Source organism: Dama dama, chromosome 25 (assembly GCF_033118175.1).
Source record: "Dama dama isolate Ldn47 chromosome 25, ASM3311817v1, whole genome shotgun sequence".
Lineage (NCBI taxonomy): Eukaryota > Metazoa > Chordata > Mammalia > Artiodactyla > Cervidae > Dama > Dama dama.
The window spans coordinates 45,271,506-45,297,326 of NC_083705.1; the positions used below are offsets into that span (position 1 = coordinate 45,271,506).

Sequence of the window (25,821 nt, forward strand, 5' to 3'; positions counted from 1 at the left end):
AGTCCAACCACTAAATTATACATCCCATTCCTGGCATTGCTGAGAAAATGTAGGGCTACCATTTTATCTCATTGGTAACCTTCTTATCAGAGAAGGCAATGGCAACCCACTCCAGTACTCTTGCCTGGAAAATCCCATGGACGGAGGAGCCTGGTAGGCTGCCGTCCATGGGGTCACTAAGGGTCGGACACGACTGAGAGACTTCACTTTCACTTTTCACTTTCATACATTGGAGAAGGAAATGGCAACCCACTCCAGTGTTCTTGCCTGGAGAATCCCAGGGATGGGGGAGCCTGGCGGGCTGCCATCTATGAGGTTGCACAGAGTCGGACACGTCTGAAGTGACTTACTTAGCAGCAGCAATGTTCTTATACAAAAGCAATCTTTTGTATAAGATCATTATGGAGAAATAAATACCATGCTATTAGCCCAGAGACCAAGGGAATATTAAAAAGTACACATAGTATTGGGTATTCTGTGAATCATGTCCCCCCTCACTTATTAATTTCTGTAACTCTGTAACCTTTATATACTGACAATAGACATTAATACCTAGTATAAAAGATGTTTTTAATTGAATCACCCAGATTCATGGTGTATTTTGCAATAACAAACTTTTGACAAATAAACAGTCAAAGCTGTTGTTAGGTCTACAGACGTTACAGGGGAAAAAGCCTGACAGTATAGTTAGGTATAAACAGATACTCTTTGTACATACTGTTGATAAACACATTACCACATTTTCCTTATTTTAATAAGTTACAGAGGAAAAAAGGGATCACAACACAAGTAATCTTTGTAAACTTCACCGATTTGGCTCCTGAGTTTGGACAGAAAGTTTGAAGGATAAAGGGTACTGAGTTCTCCAAATCAAGAGCTCAAAGAGTTAGGAATAGCTTAAAAATGTTACCTGATTCTATCCTGATGTGAAAGATAACTGTATGTTTGAAATCACAGTTCTATAATCAAATCTCAAATCTCTCCTACCTGGAACAGCTGCTCAGCAAAGTCTTCAGGGCAGATTCAGAGAATCCAGAACACCCAGAAAGATTGAGTCGCAGTAAATTTGTGTTCTGAGCAAGATTACTGGAAAAAGAGGACAAAGTTGTAACAATACTAACCAGACCCTCTTATTCAATCAACAAGAATGAAGCTAAGGGAGGCAGTTACAAGCACACAGGCCTTTGAAAAGTGAGTTTAAATTCACATCTTACCATCTAGATGACACCAAGCAGGATGCTTTGCTTTAGTTTATTCATCTGTGAAATGGCAAGATCAGTATCTTCTTGGTAGTGTTAAAATTAAGTGATATAATGTAGTAAAGGCCTCAGCACAGTGCCCAGCACAGAGATTAACTACACAACAAACACTTACCAGTGTACTTTTAAAATTGAAAAACAGAACCCACCAATGACCTAAACATATTTCTATTTTACCCACAATTGTAATTAGATTATAAGTCAACTTCTACTTATAAAGTCACCAGGCTCCTTCAATTAAATGTCTCTCAAATTGCCCTCTTCTCTCCATCCCAAATGCCTCATGTTAGCCAAACAGTGATCAAGAGCGAGAGTTCTGGAATCATACTATATGGCCAGGTTCAAATCTTGGTTTTGCTACCTAGCTACTGTGTGACCGTGGACAAGTTATTCAGCCTCTCTGTTCCTTAGTTTCCACATCTGTAAAAAGGGGAATAATAAGAACATATTTCACGGGGTTGCTATAAGAATTTAACTCAGAATACCTTTAAAGAACCTAGTATCTGGCACATGGTATGTGCTCAACAAATATTAAGCAGATATTATCATTATTCTTTTCTTTTCCCCATCAAGTTTCATCATGTCTTACCTGAATGGATACAACATCATCTTAACTAATCTACTGAATAGTTTCTTTCATGCTTAATCGATCTTCTGAGATGCCCAGTGAGTTAATTTTCTAAACATTGCTTGTTCCATTCTCAGAACCATGCTTCTGTTCACCATGCTTCCCTCTTTACAGACCACAACAAAATCCAGAGTTCTTCCAGCGTGGCAGGCACCCACGAGATGTGGTCCCTGCCGACCCCCACCTGTCACCTCCCTCCCGCACTCCATCAATTCCTGACCACTTCAGAATTCAGAGTCACAAAGGCAGCTTCACCCGGACTGCTTCCTTTGCCACATCACCTGGAGAACTCCTACCCACATACTTTCAATACTCAGCTTCAGAGTCACTTCCTCTGAGACGAGACGGCTGCCTTCTCGAAATGTAATTAGGCCTCTGTGTTGCCACATATTCACCAACGCATTCAGCAAACACACTGCACTGTAATTATCTGTCTCTCCCTTGAATGAGGGAGCAGCCACGCCTCAATTCCTCCTTGCGTGTCTAGAACCTAGCATGAGACTCAGCAACATATTGAGAGTTAGTACACAAACTCTGGTTGTCTAGGTGAGCAACCAAACCTCCTGAAGGAGGAACCAAGGCTCCTGGAAGGTTCTGCAGAGGCTGGAACACTGTATTGGGTATTTTCTGAGTCCACCTGCATGTGGACAGGACACCCCACATCTACTCGAGAAACATAATCAACAAACACAAAACAAGTTCCCTTGAAACATGCTCCCAGGTGCCACTCACTCGATAATGGGATCTGAAAGTCGGAGGCCTTCCAGGCTGAGATTCTGCAACTTGGAGCAGTGAGACAGAAGGCCGTGCAGGGTAGCCACATCGATCACAGAGTTCGACAGGTCCAGGTGCTGTAGACGAAAAGGGCTGAACACAGAGGGAATAAAAAGAGGCTCTACAAGGTGGCTCACACCAGAATGTCCAGATTAGATCTGACCCCTTCTCATCCCCACCTGGGCAGTTCACCACAAACAAGACCCTGAACACGCATTTCAAGTATTAGCTATAGTTGTAGTCATAAAATAAACTGTTACTGGCCACCTTCGTTTTTTTAAAATTCAAAAGCTTTTTTTTTGGGGGGGCGGGGCCAAGTCCAGACGTTGTGCCAGCACAGTCCAACTTAGAAAATGAATTAATGAGCATCAGGAGAATGAGTTGGATGTGGGTGACAAGGAGGTCACACCTACAATGACTCCTGGCAAGGGTGAGTGGGTGGATGACCAAACCAGGGAAGACCGTGGAAAGGCAAGTTGTAAACGGAGGTTAATACCAAGGTTCTTGGGATGGACATGCTAATACTAAGGTACTTGTAGGAAATTCAGCTGTGGTAGTTTTTAGGTAATTAGAAATAAGTTTTTTTGAAAGAGAGGGTTGGGCTAGAGATGAGGATGTGAAAGTCTTGGCACAGATGGGGGTGTACAAGACATAGCTTGTCTGAAGACAGAGTGTGGGTCAGGAGAGAAGGCAGCCAGGGACAGACCCTAGAGTAACAAAATAAAGCGTGCACTTGAAGGAGACTGAGAAGGAAGTGCAGGAGAAGCATAAAACACCCGTGGGAGAGGAGTGTTGTCATATGACCACAGCGAGAAGGTGAAAAGGCCTCGAGTTGGGATGCGTGTTGTATCCTAGCTCTGCCGTCTTTAGCTTATTTTTCTGTTCAGTATCTATTTACTCCACTCTAGCATGAGATGACAGGAAACCACACTGCAAAACTATCAGTAAGAAATACACTTTCAGAAAGTCTAAAAAACACCAACACAGAGCATCTTTTTCAGGAAGTAAACTGGTCTGTGACAGGATCAGAAACCCAGAGTGACAAAATCTGAAAAGACCCCTCACATTTTTCCCTTATCAGAAACAGGCAGTGGGGGTAGAGAAATGTAAATCAAAACTACAATGAGGTATCATCTCACACCGGTCAGAATGGTCATCATCAAGAAATCTATAAACAGTAAATGCTGGAGAGGATGTGGAAAAAAGGGGTCCTCTCTTGCACTGTTGGTGGGAATGTAAGTTGATAAAGCCACTGTGGAGAACAGTAAGGAAAGTCCTTAAAAACTAGGAATAAAACTACCATATAGCCCAGCACTCCCACTACTGAGAAAACCATAATTCAAAAAGACACATGTACCCTATCGTTCATTGCAGCACTATTTACAATAGCCTGAAAATAGAAACAATCTCGATGTCCACCAAAAGATGAATGGATAAAGAAGTTGTGGTATATATATATATACACACACACACACACAATGGTCCTAAAAAGGAACAAATCAGTTCTAGTGAGGTGGATAAACCTAGAGCCTGTCATACAGAGTGAAGTAAGTCAGAAAGAGAAAACAAACATCATCTATTTACACATATGTGCAGAATCTAGAAAAATGGCACTGATGAATCTATTTGCAGGGCAGGAATAGCGATGCAGACACAGAGAACAGATTTGTGGATACAGAGGAGGATGGAGAGGGTGGGACGAATTGAGACAGTAGCGTTAAACCATATATACATCACCATATGTAAACAGATAGGCAGTGAGAAGTTGCTGTATAATACGGGAGCTCAACCCAGTGCCCTGGGACAACCTAGAGGGGTGGGATGGGATGGGGGAATGGGAGGAAGGCTCAAGAGGGAGGGGACATGTGTATACTTATCGCTGATTCATGTGCTTATATGGCAGAAACCACCAAAATATTGTAAAGCAATTATCCTCCAAATAAAAATACATTTAAAAAAAATAATAAGAAATGGGCATTGGGGGAATAGCTTGGCTGCATGACATCTGCTGCGAGGGCTCTGCTTGGCTCCTGCCTCATAGGATACTCAGGACACCCTTAGACCCTGGGAAGAGCGCAAGAGCAGGCCTAGGCTAACACAGGAATGATGTCACTGAAACCCGTGCCGTGTTTCAACACAAAGGCCACATGGCAACATATACAACTAACGTCCCACGCTGCACAGATGACCTGTCCTAGGGCATATAGCAGGAGAGAGAGGAAAAAAAGACACTTTGATCTGTTTTCCTCCCCAAGATCTTCCGGGCACTTTTCTTTCTTACCTGAAGTGTTCAACTAACGGTTGGTCCATAAACGATCTTGGACAGCGGAAGGCAACCACCCCTCGGGACAGGAGCCGACCAACCACGTCTGGGTAGAGGTTTCTGCCTGCAAGGTCTACAGTCTGCCAGAGAGACTCATCAAACCTGGAAAAGAGGTGCTCCGTTTGGTGAGTCAGGGCACCAGTTTCTGGAGACCCTCGACAGCGCTTCTAACAAGAGGACACGGCCACTCAACTGCCCTGAAGCAAATTCTAAAGGCATGTTTGTTTCTGACTATACAATTACCTATATTTTTAAGGCACTATGGAATATTTCTTTTTCCCATTATGGATAAGCTTTCATCTTCCTCTTTACATGGATTTCATAGCTAGTTCAAAGCTATCATGAGCTCTGCAATGGTCTGGAACAGGAGAATAAAATTTCAGCATTCAATTCAATTCAATAACTTTAAGACTGCTCAAATCACTCAACTGATTACTGAACAAGTAGGTAGGTTCACAATGACCTTGCTTGCCATTTTTGTGAAGGACGAGCATGCTACCACAATTACCCTAAAAAACATGTAAGTGTACCTAGAAGAAGGAAAGTTTGTATGACTTTATTATGAGATATGTTTAGCAAATATCCATTAGGAAAAGTCATAGTTCAGCTCCATTTACAAAACCTTAAAAGCTTAAAATAAATGCACAGAAATACAGGTATACCTATGAACTAATGTGAAGAGAAGAGGTAAAAATGTTTAGATTTGTGTTTCAAAAGCAAAAAAGCGGTAACAAATATAGTAAAAAAAACATAAAGAAGTTTGAATACCCATAGATTAATTCAATTTAACACAAAAGAAAACATGAGATCAAGCCCGTGAGGGAACATTTTAAATGTTTACAAGAATTTTACTTTTTAATCCTACTTGAGATAAGCAGACCACTGGCTGGAGCTTTGAAATAATTCTGCATAAACAAATTGTCAACCTTTATTCTTAAGAAGACAGGACTGCTGTGCCTGGCATATAACAAGTGCTTAATGAATGTCAGTAATAACTTTTATGACAGTTGAGATGAAGATGAACAGAGCTGCATAGAGAACACAGCTGGTGGCAAAAGAAAATCCAAATGGCGTTTCTTGAGCAGGGATAAGTGAGTCAACCACCATGTACCTACTCTGGCATTCCAGGTGTGCCGACCTCTCTGTGGCTCTTCTAAGCAAACATAGTCAGCCCTCCCTATCCACAAGGCTTCCCAGGTGGCACAGATGATAAAGAATCCGTCTGCCAATGTAGAAGACGTGGGTTCAATCCCTGGGTGGGGAAGATTCCCTGGAGGAAGAAATGGCAACCCACTCCAGTATTCTTGCCTGGAGAATTTCATGGACAGAGGAGCCTGGTGGGCTACAGTCCATGGGGTCGCAAAGAGTTAGACACGACTGAGCAAGCACTCCCTATCCACCGGTTCCACATCCACAGATCCGTGGATCCAGAGCCAGACTGTCCTACCCCATTTTATACAAGGGACTTGAGAATCCACAGATTTTGGCATCCACAGGGGGGTCCCAGAACCAATACCCAGTGGGTACCAAGGGATGACTGTAGCCCAGTCCTGTAAATACCTGGAGTGTCTTATTTCCAGCACACCTGTGAATGGAAGGGCAGGGGCTCCTGCGTAATCACAGTGAGAGTCCTAGACGTGTGGAGGGAGAAGAGACATAGATGGCCTTAAGCACAGAGGAAAGGTTGGCCAGAGGCTGATGAGCAGGAGAAAAGGTGAAGATGGAAAACCCCGTCCCAGCTCACCAAGATGTCCCATGTGCAGCTCACTGTTGGCACCTGAGAAGCGTGGCCCCAAACCCAACAAAACCTGAACAATTAGCTGGGCACCACTCGAGCATCTTTATATTTCATGCTCACAGTGGCCATCATGTGACCCACCGGAAGTGACCTGCCCCATTTGGAAAACTTCTTTTCCTTGTATTCAGCAGAGCCCATGTTTGTTGGATGCTGGGCCAGGCAGTGTACCAGGAGTGACAGGGATGCATGAAGGCATAGCTGGTTCTCATACACCCAGTGGGCTGGCTGTGAGTGGTGGGAAGAGAACTCGAGGCTCTGAGTGGGACCCAAGTGGGGAACCAGCCTCTGCTACTTAGGCTTTATGGGACCAGAGTGAGGTTCTGAGTCCCAGTTCCCCCATATATAAAAGGGGATGATGCTGTCTTCCCAGGTGGTGCTAGTGGTAAAGAATGCACCTGCCAATGCAGGGCTGTGCATTTGATCCCTGGGCTGGGAAGACCCTCTAGAGGAGGAAATGGCAACCCACTCCTTTATTCCTGCCTGGGAAATTCCATGGACAGAGGAGCCTGGTGGGCTACAGTCCATAGGCTTGCAAAAAGTCAGACACAACTTGGCATACACACACACACCCCCCTCCAGTAGATTCCTCCCTTATCTGTGAAATAAGACACTGATTACTATAAAGAATAAGAAAATATCAAGTGTGCTCTGTCCTACTATATTCTTCTTGGTTTTCAGTGTCAGCGGACCCCAACAAATAAAAACCCTTCTTTTCTCCTCCTCTCCATATACTAAATGGGGTGAAAAATACTTACGCTAGATGATACCATCTCTTACAAACACTGGAAACTTTCAGGAGTTCAGGGAGGCACAGACAGGAAAAGATTCCTAAGAGCAGCTCATCTGGAAGGGAGTCCCAAGAAACACCTTGGAGGGGAAAAAAAAAGAATTGTTTTTCTTTTACCATTCTTTCCCCCTATCAAATGTACTGAGCTTTTTCCTGCACTTAAAGATATACAACGTGTAGCTTAAAAAAGGCGAATTTAATGCTAAATGAATTCCTCATCCTCATAATTCTTTTTCTGTTTACCCATGGTCTATGTTTCCTGAAGTGGATACTGTATACTTTCTCAGCAAAGGAGAAAAGAGATTGTCAAGAATACTTGTCATGATATTCTTCTCTTTAGCACCCACCAGCCAGTCTCAGGCTCAGAACCATACTGATGGGAGTTCAGAGGCAGTGCCAGGCCTCTCACATCTTGGATGACAATGTCTAAGATACACAATGCTTCTGGGTTGCTAAGGAACACCTCACTCCTCTTTGAAGCAGCTTCAGTGGTAGATTTATCAAGTAGTGACCTTATTTAAAAGGCAAACCAATCTTCCTCCCTCTTCTTCCAAGTTTACAGAGGGTGGGCTCAGAAGTCCATTTACCTAAAAGTGCAATACCAAAAGGCTGTTCTCATCTCTTAATTCAACACACATGTCCTGAGTGCTTAGTTTGATGCCAGGGATGGGTTAAGGTGTTGGGAGAAAGCAGGTAACACATGAGACAAAACACTTTTTCATGGAGCTTATGTTCCATTGGGGAAACAATCATATGATATTAGAAGACATGTTAAAAACTGTTCAATATTTTAAAAAAATTAAGTGATACGTTAAAATTGCTTTTACTTTGATGTATTAAAAATAAAGTTTAAACTTTAGAAAGAAAATAAAGAAAGTTTAAACTTAGAAAGTTTTAACACACAGCGTACACATACATACACCCTCAACCATCAACAGCAACTTACCTCCTTGTTCTATTTTTCATGTTTGGGGTTAATAATAAATTATGATAAGGGTTGTATTCAGCTCTTTGATTAAAACAACTATTTTCATTCTATTTTGACTCAACTCTATTTGTTAGCTTACTGAAACTCATCATTCATAGTTAAGGAGACTAAGTCTGTATTAGTAAAGATTTGGTCAAAATATCTCCTTCCACATTTCAAAATAAATGCCTAATACAAAATTCTGTAATAGTGAGTAATTGTGATGTGAATTTCACCACAATGGTGGTTCCTCTAATAACTGTCAAGTTTTATAGCTGGAGATCCCCCCCCCCAAACTTTTTAATACATTTGCTGTGTTTTCTTATATTAAAAAAAGTATTGCATTCTTATTGAAAAAATTCTTGAAGAAAAGTTGAGTTACTTAAAAGTATAAAACAGTTCCATTTTTCAGAGATATTTTTAAGTTATCTGGTGCACTTACATCCATTTCGTAAACATACTGTTTCCCAAACTGGTATTTAAAGAACATTCTTCTGGGAGATGTTAGTATCTGTTCCACTACAAACAGTGTTCTGTGGTGTAAAATGGTATAAAACAATGGGGAGGGCCTTACTGAGCTGGTGATCATTGAGCAAAGGCTGAACAGAGAGAAGAGGCTGGCCCTGTGAGTCCCTGGAGCGTGTGCTACGTGCAGGAGCAGCAGGTCTGTTTTGAGGAACAGCAAGGAGGCCAGCGTAGAACACAGTGAGCAAGTTGCAGGGAGTGGGGAAGAGGTCAGAGGAGTGGGAGGGGGCCAGGTCATCCGGCTCTGACTCTGAAGGTGATGAGGGGCCGCCGGAGAGTTCTGAGCACAGGAATGACAGGATCTCACGTAGGTTTTAAAAGGATCACTCTGACTGTGTGTTCGGAATAAACTGGAGGGAGAAAAAGGTGGATGCAGGAAAACCAGTTTTCTTAGTTTTTATAAAAACAAACTCTAATTGCTGTGCAACAAGTATTACATGCTTACATATGAATAGAATAACCCACAAGGTAAGGATAATATGACCACGGCCTAGAAGGAAACAAGCAGGCACCAAACAGTGAGTGTTTTAGATCAGAATTCAGAGTGGTTAGCTGAGTTCAGTAACTTGCCTTCTCGGTCTCTAACTCCAACCCACCTGCTACACCAATGCTACCAATATCCTCTCTCCCCCGTGACAGCTAATTTTAGTGTCAACTTGACTGGGCTAAGGAGTACCCAGATATTTGGTTAACACCATACCAGCTGTCTTTGGGAGGGTATCTGGGATGAGATTAACACTTGACTGATTAACTGAGAAAAGCAGGTTGCGGTCCCCAGTGTGTGCCTGCCTCATCCAATCCAAAGTCGGGTTGGAATAAAAGGCAGATGAAGGGAGACCCGGCTCTTTCTCCCATCTTTGAGCTGGAACCTGGGTGTCCTCCTGCCTTCAGACTGGACTGAAACTAACATGATCTACTCTCCGGAATCTCAGGTCTTTGGGACCAAAGATCATGGGACTCTTCAGCTTCCAGGACTACGTAAGCCAATGCCTTATTAATAAGCCTCCCTGTATCTCTTATTTGTTCAGTGGCTCTGACAGTATTCTTGGGCTTCCCTGGTGGCTCAGCTGGTAAAGAATCCACCTGCAATACAGAAGACCTGGGCTCGATCCCTGGGTTGGGAAGATCCCCCGGAGGAGGGCATAGCAACCCACTCCAGTATTCTTGGCTGGACAATCTCCACGAACAGAAGAAACTGGTGGGCTACAGTCCATGGGGTCCCAAAGAGTCGGACACGACTGAGCAACTAAATACAGAACACACACCCCATTTAAAAGGTGTCAGTATGTACTGAACACAGACATTGCAACAGGCTCAGGGGAAAGACGATGGACAGCTGGAGACAGCGTGGAGGTGAGTGATAAACATAACAGTCTTAGACTCTGTGGACTCTTTCCCCCCTATTCCTGGGCAATCTTTTGAAAACATTCTTCAATTAGATCCCTTCAATAGTGTCCCTTGAATATTCTATCTAAAGTCTATACTGTTAAGCATGAAATTCAAAGCTTTCTTATCAGGGCCCCACTTGGTTTTCTAGATTCATTATCTAGAAATATGTTCCAGCCACTTGGAGCTACTTGGAATTTTCAGAATGAGTCTTTCTGTGTTGTATCTCAATGCCTCCGTACATGCTGTGCCCGCCCCCGACTGCTATTACTCAAGGGGCCATTAACGCCCCAACTCCTATGGACGGCCTCCCAGGACATCACCAAAAACAGGCCAGTTTTTTAACCACAGTTTTGTTATTTCCTTACTCACCTGTGTAGGCCCTACAAGGCCATGAGATCTTGAGAAGGAGAACCTGATTTTTCTTTTAACAATCTTTATAGTCTAAGGAACTAGCACACTGTCCGATACATGCAACCATTCATTTATCTACTTAATGTGCTATATGCTGAGGACTGTTCTACAGAGATGAACAAGGCATGGTCTTCTCAGAGTTTGAGAGACACAGATAAACAGGATATTTCAATCCAGGGTCACAACAGGCTGGAGAAAGGCTCAGGGTATTGTGCTACACGGGGGACTGACCTGGCACAGTGCTTAGGGAAGGATGCTCCCTGGGAAAATAAGGACATGTAGCTGCTCCATGAACACCTGCCCCTCCCTCTCAAGAGAATCAAATAAAGGACTGAGGCTCTGAAGCCTAGGGGTAGAGGGATGAAGGCAGACCATCCGCACTGACCCTGGACACGTTCCAGGGAGCAGCTCCTCAGTGCGGCAACGAGCCTCCATCATACCACAAAGCTCCTGGGCCAAGGTCAGTGGGGGCAGAGGGTCTCCAGCAGGACTCCTGCTCCACAAATTGGAACAAAGTTTTCCTTCCATTAATTCTTCTTAACTCCCTAACCTCTGCTGCCTCCTGCGTATACAGATCAGATGCTAGCATTTCATTTGGAAAAAAAAAAAAATATTACACTTAGCCACTTTGAATCTAGTCTGTTGAGATTTTTACTATGATCTGCAATGACTACCCTGACACCAGGTGCCTGCCCCCCATCCCCGCCAAGTGTGAGAACTACTGGATTGAGGAAGCAGCACAGCTCCGACTGGAATTTGATTGCATTGTCTCCACGTCAGCAAACCCTAAATGAGCTACTCAATCCTCCTGGGGCTCACTTTCATCAGTAGGAAAGGGAATAAAAAGGTTTATTTTGCAAAGCTGTTCACCATGAAGATTAAATAGCTCATGTCAAGAGGTGACAAAGCAGAGAGTTAAACTGCCTCTTTTTTGCTTCTATTCCTCTCCTTTCTCCAAAAAATCTGTATGTTTTACTTTCATGACCTTTCCTTTCAGTGCTGCTTAGAATCTTCACCTATGTGAAAACATCCATCTCTGAGTAGGGGCTGGACAAGGGCTGCCTGGTATGATTTACCAAGACCCCCAAACTGCCTTCTATCTAGGTTTAATTAAATAATTAAATTAAATTAAAAGATGCTTGCTCCTTAGAAGAAGAGCAATGACAAACCTAGACAGCGTATTAAAAAGCAGAAACAAAGGTCTGTATAGTCAAAGCTATGGTTTTTCCAGGAGCCATGTATGGATGTGAGTGTTGGACCAAAAGAAGACTGAGTGATAAAGAATTGATGCTTTTGAAGTGTGGTACTGGAGAAGACTCTTGAGAGTCCCCTAGACAGCAAGGAGATCAAACCAGTCATCCTAAAGGAAATCAATCCTGAATATTCATTGGAAGGACTCATGCTGAAGCTCCAATACTTTGGTTACCTGATGTGAAGAGCTGACTCACTGGAAAAGACCCTGATGCTGAGAAAGATTGAGGGCAGGAGAAGAGGGCAACAGAGGATGAGATGGTTGGATGGCATCATCGACTCACTGGACATGAGCATGAACAAACTCTAGGAGATAGTGAAAGACAGGGAAGCCTGCTGGAGTGCTGCAGTCCATGGAATCACAAAGAGTTGGGCATGATTGAGTGACTGATCAACTTATCAACAACAATCTAGGTTTGGGATCCAGGAAATACTGGAAAGAATGAAGAGAGACATGGAAGGGCAGGAAGCCAACATGGGCATGTGAGTAAGCAGATTATCACTATGGGCTTTAAATCTGCAGGGGACTCCCAGGAAACATACAGCACCTGCCCCAGATTGCTGGGGCGTTAATCCATCATCTGCTGTCAGTCATGGGTTGGCGGCTTCTGGGAGGGGGCAGGAATGTTGATTCCCCAGCATGCCTGCCCAGGGAAAGCCCTCAAACACAGAGTGTCATCGATGTGGGGGAGAAAGCCCTTGGCATAAAAGGGAATGGTGAGCTTCAAGGAGCTATGGATGGGACACCCAAGTGTCAGGTAAAGATAGTGGGGAAAGGAGATAGGGAGGCTTGTTGCAAAGTAAAGGGTAGGAGAAATCAATAAACTAATGAATGTGGTACTTCCCATTTTAACAGGAAGACATAAGAAATCAGCAACTGAGAATAAGAGATCAGTAATTCAAATGCTTCCAGGTGGCACACTAGTGTTAAAGAACCCGCCTGCCAATGCAGGAGACGTAAGAGACGGGGGTTCGACCCATTGGTTGAGAAGATATCCTGGAGGAGGGAAGGGCAACCCACTCCAGTATGCTTGCCTGGAGAATCCCATGGACAGAGGAGCCTGTCCACAGGGTCGCAAAGAGTCGGGCAGGACTGAAGTCACTTAGCACACAGTTCAAATGCTAGAAGGAAAATTTGGCACTGGGATGAATGCAGGTGTTCGCTAAGGACAGCAAAGCCAGGCACTGAAGCCACAGAAGGAAGCTAAGTCTAGAACTAGGAAGGCTTTGCATTGCAATGTCCATCTTCACCTGCCCAACTCCTACTCATCCTTCAGACTCCAGCTGAACTGTCTTCCCCTCGGAGGAGCATTCCCAGGAGACCAGCACGCCCCCCCCCCCCCCCCCCCACACCTAGGCAGGCACAGGGAGACCCCACACAATGCCTGGCACACCACAGACATTATCAAAATCCTTGCTCAATGCAGTATACCTTTTACTGCCCCTTCACGCAAACTGTGAACGTGCGAATTCTGTATCCATGTGACTGATGAACCTTCCTTAACCAATTAACTGCCACTCCTGCTGCCTAAGACGAACCCTAGAAAGTGTTCAATATCCCACAAAGGAATGACTGACACCGAAGAGAAGAATGCTGGCTCTGTTTCACAGACAGGTAAGAGTGTGGGCCTCTCAGGACCAGTTTCCTCATTTATCAAATGACAAGGCTGGCCTAGGGCTCCACATAAACAAACATTCCTGCGTGTCTGACTAATGCTGGAGAGCGTAAGCACAGGCCCTGTCTGTTGGCCTCACTGGGAGGCAAACTAATAAACAGAAACACAAGCCCACATTACCACTGCCATTTACTAAAAGCCCTAAAGAGTCTCATACATTTATTAATGCATGTGATTCTAATGCTTGCCTCGTGTCCTAGAATGCAGTGTCCCATTTCACAGATGAGGACACATGTCTTAGTAGCTTTATTTATTAACCTCACGGAGGTGCTAGCAACTATCAGCTGGCAGAGCCAAGAAGTTAACATGGACTCTTCTGTCTGTTTCCAAACCCCACCACCTGAGGTGAAGGCACAGAGCCTCGGAGGAGAGTGTCTGAAGGCTGGCCAGGGGGCACAGGGCCTGCCAAGGAATGGCACCGCCCTGCAGGTGTCCAGGGGAATGAGGCTGAAGACTGAAATCCAGAAACAGAAACAGTGTCTTCTGTAAGTCAGGGGAGGGGCTTCAAGAGATGATGTAACTCCGACTAAAGGGGTAAGGTCACACAATTAGCAAACCGCCCAGTGGGAATTCAAGCACAGCTCTGACTCCAAATCCTGTCCTCTGTCTACCCTAGGAGTCTCTCTCCTGATCTGACTAAATTTTCTAAAATGAAGAAAAAATTAAGAAAAAAAAAAATCACACTTTTTTAAAAGGTGAGAACTAAACCTTACTTGCTGTGGGAAAAGGAATCCTTCAGGGCTTGGGAGGGAGAGCGGAGGGGAGAGGGAATGAAACAGAGACGCTGAGAGCTCTCAATGGGTCAGTGAGCATATGGACAGGGCAATGGCTGGGAAAACGCACAGCCTCTCTGAGCAGCCAAGTACCCACTTCTCCACGGAGCTGATCACAGGACAACACTGATTCTAGGGCCTCTGGTGGGAGTGAAGGTGGGGGAGGGGTGTCACAGCCTGAAACTGGATGCTATTCCAACAGATGAGACAGAAGTCTGTCTTCATACAGCTGCCCCAGTGGCTAGTATCCAGGCTTGGGATATGCTCAATCTAATTTTACTTGCCATAGTTAATTCTCAAAACATCGACCATCTGTTTCCTGGATTCCTGACTGCATTGCTGCCTGGTCTGTCTGCTCAGAGAGGATGACAAAGTCCAGAGCAAGTCTTTCCTCTACTCACCTCTTCTAAAACCCCCAAGGCTGCACACCAGACCTGCACAGTAAGCAAAATAATTAAGCCCATGGACTCTAATCTTCAACAACATGAAAGCAATTAAACACACTTTGGAGCCATGAAAGGTGAAAACTGGCCAGATTCACAAACTTGCTAGTCACCAGCATTTCCATTCATTTCTCTGGTGCAAAGTCAGCCGTCCACTTCTGTAATCTCATCACCTCCCATGCCTCTTTAAGTCCTTCGGAAATAATAATGCTTAAGAGTTTTTGATGCACGAGGTCTTTACAGGATAGGTAACGTCTTCTTACTTGACATGCTTATTTCTTGAAACATCACCTACACTCAGATTCAAACTCCAGAGTACTCAATCTTTGACTCTTAAAATTGCCCTTTTCTTTAAGCACAGATAATTGTATCTGAAGGATAAGCAGGCACTGCTGTTCACATCTACTGCTTTTTTAAGAGTGGAGGTTCACCTCCTGTTTGCTTCTGCTCGCTTGTTTTAAGTATTAACGACCCGTGCTTCCTTTCTGGGAGACTATAGATTTCTGCCATCTGGGATGAGGTTTCCTTCCTCTTCTATAAATCATTAAGAGACAACACTAGACCATGCTAGCTCTTGGTATTTGGCTTTTTTTTGGCTGGTTGGACAAAACTGAAAAAAGCAAAACAGGAAAAAGCTAAAATAGGGGTCCTCAATGACCCCTTCAACCCCACACTTCTATGAGAGACTTGCTCAACCCTGGGATGTGAGAAGACTAAGAAACCATGGAAATTGGGATTCAGGGAATTAGGTACAGGATACAAGGTCGCGAAGAGCAGGATCTCTGGTCTGTGTTCACTGCTGGATCCCCCATCTCTAGAATGATGCTGCATCTACACTGCTGAACGAATGAAAGGAAGCTACAGGGTAAACACAGGTGCCTGGGAAAGGCCTGGAAAGGTTCTTACAGCGCTAAGTTTTGGAGCTGTGGGATAAGATTCATTGGTGAGTCATGAAATCAATTTAGTCTGACTAGTGTTGTTTTAAAAGAATGGAAGAGAATAGTAAATACCTTAGTAAGGAAAAAACTAATTTTGTGCAATTTCAGTTTAAGATACACACCCAAGACTGCAATGGAAAATATGTTATTGGTTATTAAAAAAAAAAAAGAGGAAAAGTATTTGCCTGGAGATACTGAAAAAGCAGATTCCCAGGCTCCAGGCAGGACTTCTGGGATGAGAATCTCTGGAATTTTGCACTTTGAACATGTTCCCTTGGGGATATCAGTAGACTCTAAACTTTGGAGTCTCCACTCTGAAAACCACTGTGGGGCCTGGAATTTCAAGCAATTTAACAGCCATGGGAAAGCTGATCAACAAATTAGTTTGACAGCATTACCACAGCTATCTTCTGTTTGGGAGGTTGGGGTGGGGGTTGTGGGTGGGCAGAAGACAGGGGACCAGGGCAGGCACTTAACAACCATGAATAAAACACAGTTGTTCTCTTTCTGTTCATTACTGATCTCATCACCAGGCCATTTCCTCCCTCCACACACTCACCCCAAGGGCCACTCAGACCTGTCCTGGTACCGGCTGGCCACAAAGTTTCCATCTTCCAAGCTGAACAGATGAAGAGGATTTAGTCACCAGATGTGAGCCTGGCTTGGGGCCGGTAGAAAAGAGAGACTGTCAAGTGAAGAACCAAGAAAAACTCACACAGCCCAGGGCCACTGTCATCAGATCGCTATGGAAAGTAGGTGTGGTCCGTTCCAGCCTAATCCGGCAGAGCTCTCAGCCACCTGTCCTGACAACTGCAGACAAAACTCGCTACAATGATGATCCAACGCCGCCAGAGGCCCAGGCTCCTGATGGCCCACTGGGAATGCTCTATACCAGCTGTTCCTCACCCTGCAACCCCCCTGCCCCCCTATACCAATCACTATAGTGCGTAATTCTACGCACCCACAAAGCATACCAGCGGTTTCCCTCCCTGCCTCTCTCTGAGGTCACAACAACAGAAAAGTCGAGGTTTTTTTTCTCTCACTTCCGATAAATACATCTGAAGTCAATTTTAACAATCTAGATGCAGTGACTGAATGGTTTCCAGGTCCTTCTCTCTCTTCCAGAGCCTCTGCTTTGCTGAAGGGCAGGAGGAAGCGTGCCCATGTGCAGTGAGGATCACCATGAGAAGCTTCGGGTCATTTTGGTGCAAGGGGCTCCCTCCCTCTGGCCTCCTATAGCACTTGCTGCCTGAGCCACTCAGCAGCTGCTAGTCTATGAGCTGCCATCTTTTGCTGTGAGCGTCTCTTACCGTGTATCCTCTTCTCTCAACTTCAATTACAATTTCCTAGAAGACAGAAGCCATGCCTGAATCTTCCACCTTGTTTCCTTATTGCCTTGCTTGAAAAACGTCATTTGTATTTCCGTCTGTGTGTGTGAATGTGGAAGGACATATAGGACACACAGCAATCACACGCCATGGCAGATGCTATCAGCACTGGACAGAGTTGTCAAAAGCCGCTCATCTTAGCAGGAAGCGTCTGTCGTTCACCACATTTGGTTAGTCAAGCACCAAATTGCTCCTGCTGCATTCCTGACACTAAAAATAGCAGGGACATTCAATTTTGAAGAAAACAGATCTACAGGAACAGGGCCAGACTAACAGGATTAAGGACAAAAGATAAACTTAAGTAGCCTCTCAGCTAGGTATCTTTTGTCCACCAAATTAACTGAGGGTACTTACTGTTATATGCAGGGAGCATGCTAGCAGTTTCACGTGTACTCTTTCATTTAATCTTAGAGTAACCCATGATGCCGGCATTACTATCCCATTGCACAAAGAAACTAAGGAACAGAGGGCTCAAATAGCTTCCCAAGGTTGGTAAACAGCAGGATTTGGATTCAAAGCCATATCTGTCTACTTCACCACAATCCTTACTGCCTTTCTGATTAATCCAATATCTAATATAGATCCTCAGACCATAATTTGAAAGTTCTCTTTTCTAAAGAAAGGGTCAAAAGCCAAAAAATCCCCCCCCCCCCTTTTTTTCTGTTTAAGCAAGCAAGTGATCAATCAACCTTTCTCACAGAAAGCCAGATGGGAGAATTCAGGAACATACTTAATTTACCCTGGCTCTGCAAAACTTCATCTTTATTTCTCGACTGTCTCTTCTTCTCCATCATCAGCAATTTCAATTCAGACTATGATCACTTGTACAATTTCAAAATCTTTCTCTGTCCACTCTAATGTCAAAATCTATCCAGAAGCAGCTTAGCACCACTCCCACACCTCTCAACAAGTCTTTAAGCTTTTATCCTCAAGGCCTCAAAGTTTAGTCTCAAGACAGCAGTGTGTCCTTTTCAAAGGTTACATAGCAACTCTGCTCAACTGCGCCTCTAGCCCAATTCTCACTATTCTCCCCTCTGTTCTTCTACTCTTGGCATGTGGCTTCCTTGCTGTTCCTTGAACAAACACAACATTCCCCTGTTACAGGGCCTTTGCACTAGCTGCTCCTTCTGCTGGGGGCTCTTTTCTCCAAGATATTTGCATGGCACATTCCTTCATCTCCTTTATGCCTTTGCTTACAGCTCACTGTCCATGTGAGGCTTTCCTTCAATACCCTGCAAACCAGCTTTCCCTCCCAGGACCTCCTGTCCCTCTTGGTTTGTTCTGTTTTCGTTTTTAGCCATAGTACTTATTCTAACATGCTATACACCAGATTTGTGCATATGGCATCCTCTTTCTAGAAGAGAAGCTCCACGAGGGTAGAAATGCTTTTGTTTTGCTCACTGCTGTATTCCCAGTACTTAAGAACAATGCCTAGCACACACAATGTGCTCAGCAAATATTTGCTGAATTAATGTTTTACATGGCTTGCCAGTAAGAAAAACTGATAACCCCAGGTCAACGCACAATGTTTACCCTATGGTTCTGAGTATTCCTGGAGCTCTAATCCACCGTGGGAGGCAGTTTTACATCAGCTTGAGAAGCCTGGAAACAGAGAGCTATTTAGAGGGGAGTGACGTAGTGGAGTTCTACATTTCAATCAGTCCACTCTAGCTCTGGGGGATGGATCTGGGGAGGATAAGGCTCCGAATTATGAGTCCACTCCTAAATATGAGAAATGTTTAGGAGACAAGAGGGAAAGATTCAATGATTGGTTGGATATTGTGGGGGATGGTGGGATTCTGACTGACCTTTAGGTTATGGGGCTGGGGAAACTGAACAGATAACACAGTGAGTGATGGAGACAGCATAAAGAAGAATTCCTCTTGGGAATGGATCTGGAAGGATAAGACTCTTCCCCTTAGCTCAACATTCACTTTAGCAGTCTCTTGACAAATAACTAAAGTGATTATGGTAAAAGGCACAACTGCAGCTACAGAGCAGCCAAATATAAACAAAAAGAATTCTATGGATCATTGCTTTGTTTCCATTTGTCAGAGGTTTTGAGCTGGCCTTTAACCAGGCAGAGTCCCTCCTAAAGAAAAAGGAAGGAATGTCTTTTCACGGGTTACAATTCAGTTCTGTCTGAAGACACACACATACCACCATTTCTGTAAGCACAACCAGTTGTCTGGTTTCTTTGGAAAATAACTTAAGAATTGGGCAATTCTAAAAGGACCCTATCTGGGCTTCCCTGGTGGCTCAGAGGTAAAGAATCTGCCTGCCAATGCAGCAGTCACCGGTTCGATCCCTGATCTGGGAAGAGATCCCGCATGCAGCAGAGCAACTGAGCCCCCAGCACCACAGTAATTGAGGCTGTGTTCTAGAGCCTGGAACCCATAACTGCTGAGTCCACGTGCCCCAGCTACTGAAGCCCCTGCGTCCTAGAGCCCATGCTCCCCCAATGAGAAGTCACTGCAAACGGAGAAAAGCCCGGGCAACAATGAACACCCAGCACGGACAAAAATAAATAAATAAATTTAAATAACAATTTTTTTAAAAGGGCCCTACGCTAAAGACCCCTAAACAAAGGTTTACGGACAAAATAGTTTAATCCACCATTGACTGGGCTTGTATTTTACCCTCATAGCTTACCTGGAAAGTTCTCTCGGTTTAGCTTAGGTCTGCGGACAATCACAAAGTCCTTGTCATTCCCTTTGCTTTTCAGCCGTTTTCGTGGGGGGCTCTGAGGGTGGCCCAGGTTTGAAAGCAGTTCCTGGGGGATGTTCTCACTGTCCACCTCCTCCTTCTCCAGGGCGGAGACCCCCATGCCTGAAAGCAGTTCAGAAGTCTTGCTAGAATCCCATCCCCACGTGAAACTGGTGGTAACGTTGCTAGTCTGGTCGGGTATCTCCTGGAGGTGTTTCCTGCAGAGACGCACAATAGCCCCACGTTCCTTTCAAAAACACGCCCGTAAATAATTCCCAGACAGGCCTAAAGGAAGCTCTAAGCTATGCACCGCAGAAAGCTTTCACAGCAGCTAACTGAACTGCATTTTTACGCGCCGGCGGCGAGTTCCCAAGAATAAAAGAGAAAATAACCGAACACATCGAAAAGGCTTTTCGATTTCCGATCATGCAGAAGGCCTCAAGAATTTCTTAAAAGTGGAGGAAACATACAAGGAAAGAGGCAGGGCAATCACACACGATTGAAAACAGCAGCAGGAAAGCCCAATAAGGGAAGACAAATAACACCCACGCTGATCACCGCGCTAAAGCATCCACCCATCCACATTTTCCCAAAGAGGCTAAGCAACCATAAACATTACAGCACTACTAACAATATTAGCAAGTAGCAAAACACGCGGCCTAAAAGAATTCAGACGGTCCATTCATGTTCTGTCTCCTTCTGCAATCGGTTTACCTGTGCATGGCGTCCGCAGGTTCGGGAGTTTTAAATGCGTGCATCAATTGCAGAGGTGCCCGCCTCCCAGATTCCCGCTTTGGCGCGCGGCGGCGCACTGCGTGCGGCGCACTGCGTGCGGCCCCCGGCTCGCTGCAGCGAAACCCGCGAACTCTATCAACGTTCCATCCCAGCAGCGCGCGCAGAATTCTCCAGCCAGCTGGCTCTCCTCCGCAGCCGTCGTCTGCGGCCCCGCTGCCTGCTGGGAATTGTAGTTTCTGCCCAACCTGGTAGTCCGGCTGCCTCGCCACTACTTCCTTTCCTTGCAGCTTTGCCGCCTTCGAGATACCCACAACCCCGCGCGGCTGCGGGACCGGACGACCCACAGGGTAGGCGGGGAAGCGGAAGCGGGCGGTGCTTCGGTGACTGGGGAAATGTCAGCTGCTTGACTGGGGTCGGGGTTTCCTTTCTCGGGGACCCCTCGACCTTTTGGTGACTGCCACCGCTGTCGCCAAGGAGTGTGGGTCCCAAACCCTGTAAGGCTGTGGCGGCCGCGGGGTTTCCAGGCCCTTCTGGACGCTGTCCGGCGAGATCGGACGGTGAGCCGGAGGAGGAGAGCGTGAGGCACTTTGAGGTGTGGGGCCGAGCGCGGACTGAGAGAGGGCCCCGGAGACTGCGAGAGGCCGCCGTCTCGGGGCCTACGTCCCAGGCAGCTGAGTGGAGGCAGGGGCACGCCCTGCCGGCCAGGTGAGAGGCTGCGGCCGTGGGCGTCACGCCTGCTCCCCTCTGCCTGGAAGCTGCGTACTCCACCCGGGTGAGGGCGGCCCTGAGGACTAGGTCTGTGGACAGGATCCTTTCCTTCCGTGTAAAACAGGCACCACGGCAACGACGCTCGTTTCACAGTCGCGGTCAAATCAGAGGAGGCTCATGAGAGCGTCTGTAAACGAAAGCGCGGTTCAGACGTGAGGCGGAGGTTTAATTTTAGGGGGAGCAGGAGATTACGGTGAGTGCCGTGGGAAAGCTGAGCATCTCCCGGCAGCCTTGGGAAGTCCCATAAATGCTAGCATGAGAACAAATAAGGTGACTATTGTTTGCAAAAGGCTTTTCGTGCCACGCTAGCGGCCACCAGCAGCGCCATTCGCTTACTGTCTCAAAAAAAAATTGTTTGCCTCACGTCCTAAAAGCCAGCTGCTTGCTTTTAGACTATATCCACGGAGAAAAGTTTGGAGATGGTTAGAGAGTGCCGTTTTCTGGGTAGGATTACCGTGCGAAATCCATTGTGCAAATGTCCTATAACTGTGACCCTGGTAAAACAGTGGAAGAGAGAAGGGTAATAACTTCCAACCCTAATAAAAATGGAGAGGATTTATAAAGTTCAGAAATAAGCACCCGGCGTCATCACAAAAATACTACAATGTCACTTAAGCATGCTGTGTGGCATACCTTCTTATTTCTTCTCTTTAAAAAAAAAAAAAATTCAATTTACTCTGGAGTTAAACCTCCCTTGCTTGTATATCAGCTTGTTTCAGGGTTGGTGCATAGCTTGAAATGGAACCACCTCTTGACAGAGGAGGGCGTTCATGATCCTTTAGTAGTTTATTCTTGAAACTAGGTAAAACTGGTGTAAAGAATGGATCTGTTCACTGATTGATTCTAGTTGAAACTAGATGAAGAATACTAAGCTGAATGTTCACAATTTGTTACATGGAAAATATTTTTAAATGCAGTGTTCTGACTTTTTTTTTACATGAAGTTATCTTTATGATATTTTGGCTAAGGAGAAAGCAGTAGCCTTTTGCTTGAAGTCTACATCCTTTCTCTTAAAATAGCAATTCAGAGGAAATATTTAGTCTTCTTCAGGAAAGTGAACAAGACGAGGGAGCTTATAAACTAATGGAGGAGAAGGAATAAACAAAATTTTTAATGCCATGATGAGAGTAAAGTTTTGAAATATGATATGATTGAAAGAGGGCACTTCAGACAGAGGTCTTATAAAGTGTTAGTCGCTCAGTCCTGTCTGACTCTGCGACCCCATGGACGGTAGCCCTACAGACTCCTCTCTCCATGGGGATTCTCCAGGCAAGAATACTGGAATGGGTAGCCATTTCCTTCTCTAGGGGATCATCCCGATCCAGGGATCGAACCCGGGTCTCCTGCATTGCAGGCGGATTCTTACTGTCTGAGCCATCAGGGAAGCCCAATAATTGGAAGAGGGCATATAGAGCTCTTATAAGGAAGGTCTAATAGGATGACTCTAAATTTAAAAATGAGAAATATCCTTGTGCTAGAATTTAGCCTGAGAACTAGGAAACATTTCTAGTTTTCAGAATATTTGAAATATCTGAATTAGTGGAAACAAGGTCCTTTATAGGGCTTCAGAGAGAGCCTGTCAACTTGGAAAATCAAAGTGTTCAAATTCTAGAATAGATATTGCTCTAATAGTTTGCCCTGGCAGCAGAAATATTTTAGCTTATGAAAATGGAATCATTTCTGCATTCGTTTAATCATGGCTTTTCTGTTAATATGTTAAGTAAAAGTTTAACTTGGTAAGTTGGCTCTTTAATATAAGGAATTGTGTCCATTGAAGGCTTGAGATTATTAGCTACATAGAGTTTCCTGTCTGGTCTTTCCAAGAACTGCATTGTGATTGCTACTGATGTAGATTATTTTGTTTTCCTGATTAAGTTTATTTATTTAATACACTCAGCACACCCCAAGTCTCATTTTAGTGAGAGAGGGTTCCCTATTTCTAGAATTACTAGATCAGTATCTAGTAATCAATTACATTTTAAAAATATCTGCAAATGTCATTCGAGTGAGTAATTTCTAATACTCTTTGGAAGTTTTAGATAGAGTACCAAGTGACTTTGTAAATTGGAAAGGTGTTTCTCATACATGGGACAAGAGCATAGTTACAAGATGGTCATTATTAGGGCATAGAACTAGCTTATGTGTACATATTTATATATACCTATATATTCAGTATTCAGTAGTATATTCAGTAGTCTTTCCTGGTGGCTCAGATGGTAAAGAATCTGCCTGCAATGTGGGAGACCTGGGTTTGGTTCCTGGGTAGAGGAGATCCCCTGGAGGAGGGTATGGCAACCCACTCTGGTATTCTTGCCTGGAGAATCCCTATGGACAGAGGAGCCTGTCGGGCTGCAGTCCATGGGGTCCAAAGAGTCGGACACGACTGAGAGACTAAGCACAGCATAGTATATTATTGTTCTTTTTGAAAATCAAATGTGACAAAGGAGATTCTCTTAAATAGAAGTGTGATGTGCTTTTTCCTTAGTTCCATAATAGCATGAAGTAAATCTTAAGATTCCTTTAGTTGTTTTTTTTTTTATGTTATTTAGCTTATGTGAACAAAAGACTAACAACAGTTACATAGCAAGAAGTTTCTATCTGCTCATCAAAATTCAAAAGATTCTTTTTCCTTCGGTTAATTTTAAAGTAGATCTTTTAGTTCTTTGCAGTTTAATGTTCTCTACAATGGGCAGGTTGGGGCAAGAACAGAAGGGTTCTTTCCCAATTCTGTTTTGCTCTGTGCTTGCTTTTTTACTTTCATCTTGTAGATTACAGTCATGTTTTATCCTTAAGTTATGGCAGACTTACCTGCAAAGTTGCACAGTTAGTTAGGTTCTGTATTAAACATGACTTTATTAGCACTCTATCTTGATATATCTAAAAGAATAACAGGAGAATGTGTCTCCTTTGTTCACAGAAATGAAATTAACAAAGGAAAGCTGAGCAAAAGCATGACTTAAACAGTCTAACTTGCATTAAAAAAAGTATGTCTGGACTGGATCAAAGACTCTAGTATCCTGTATCCTAATTGTGAACCTGGCTCTGTAGTCAGGATGCCTCTGTTTGAATCCCACTTCTTACACTCTCTTGTGCCATTTTCTCTGTTAAATGGGGATACTAATAATCCTTTCTTACTGGGTTGTGAAGTCTAATTTGATAAAACAAGTTAAGTGCTAGCAAAGTGCTTGGAATCTATTTAATAGTAAACTCAATATTAGCTACTCCCTTAAAGAAAATTATTTTGTTACTAGGAAGTAGTCTATGGATTATTTTCTAATTACTGACATGAATCTTATAATCTCTTTACTGAAAATCTTTAAGAATTCATTACAATGGATCCAGTTGTTTTCTTCTTGCCTACTTAATGATTGCTGCCTCTCTCATGCCTTGCCAAAGGTGAAACAGTTTGAATATGTCCATTTTTCTTCAGAAGAGCTTGTTACACTTTGAAATTCAGTTCACCTGGTTGGTTTGCCAACTCTGCTCATTTTTTAAAGATGATTTCAAAAGATGTTATGCCTTTTTTGTATTTTTAGAGTGGGAGTTAATGTTCTCTTGTGGTATTCTGTCTATATCCTAAGCTGACTTGTCCTTATTCCTGAAATCATTTAATGTGGAATTAATGATTATCTTTCAAAGATTTAAATTTTGACTTGGTGGTACTGTTGACTTTCATTACTCACATCTAGTTCTGTTCTAATTCTTCTGATTTTTCATTATTTGGATCTCAAGTTGTCTCCTAATTCTTATGCACATATCTGAGTAAAGATACATAGTTAAGTTAACACAGCCTGTGTGATGAATCATTAGGTCTAGTTGAAAATTTTTTATTCAATTTCAGAGTCAGGTTTTGATAAACTGTTTGTCTGTGTTCTCTTGTTCAATTGATACCAATCTTTCCTTCCTATCTCCCCATGCTCCTTTTGGAAAATATTTGGGATGGGATGTTTCAGATTCCAAAATGATCTTAACCTCTAAATTTTCTACTTAAAGTGTGTTTAGTCTGAAAAACTATTATCAGCCATAAAGTACTCAGGAAGTAGTACTCCAAGTCAGTAACATAAATAGTACTCAGTCCTGACCAACTCTTTGCCACCCATGGACTGCAGCACACTATGCTTCCCTGTCCTTCACCATCTCCCAGAGTTTGCTCAAACTCATGTCCTTTGAGTCAGTGATGCCATCCAATCATCTCATCCTCTGTTGTCCTCTTCTCCTCTTGCCTTCAATCTTTCCCAGCATCAGGGTCTTTTCCAGTGAGTCGGCTCTTTGCATCAGGTGG

The 25,821-nt window shown here is 44.0% G+C and overlaps 2 protein-coding genes across 7 annotated transcripts in view; one reads left to right on the top strand and one right to left on the bottom strand.

Moving 5' to 3' along the window:
- SKP2 (S-phase kinase associated protein 2) overlaps positions 1-21,045 on the bottom strand; it is a 36,837-nt gene extending 15,792 nt beyond the window's left edge. The window contains exons 1-6 of one of the 4 annotated variants that reach the window (XM_061129950.1): positions 20,751-21,045; positions 19,983-20,254; positions 7,538-7,649; positions 4,943-5,086; positions 2,620-2,754; positions 988-1,086 (exon numbers count right to left, since the gene is read on the bottom strand). In XM_061129950.1, coding sequence (XP_060985933.1) covers positions 988-1,086; positions 2,620-2,754; positions 4,943-5,086; positions 7,538-7,649; positions 19,983-20,254; positions 20,751-20,794 — 806 coding nt within the window. In that variant the 5' untranslated portion in view covers positions 20,795-21,045. Of the gene's footprint in view, positions 1-987; positions 1,087-2,619; positions 2,755-4,942; positions 5,087-7,537; positions 7,650-19,982; positions 20,255-20,667 lie in introns of all 4 variants that reach the window. The other 3 variants (XM_061129952.1, XM_061129951.1, XM_061129953.1) reach the window with 3 other exon arrangements.
- A 79-nt stretch (positions 21,046-21,124) lies between these two features.
- LMBRD2 (LMBR1 domain containing 2) overlaps positions 21,125-25,821 on the top strand; it is a 47,972-nt gene continuing 43,275 nt past the window's right edge. For all 3 annotated transcript variants that reach the window (XM_061129954.1, XM_061129955.1, XM_061129957.1), the window contains exon 1: positions 21,125-21,476. The gene's annotated coding sequence lies outside the window, so the exon portion shown is untranslated. The remainder of the gene's footprint in view (positions 21,477-25,821) is intronic.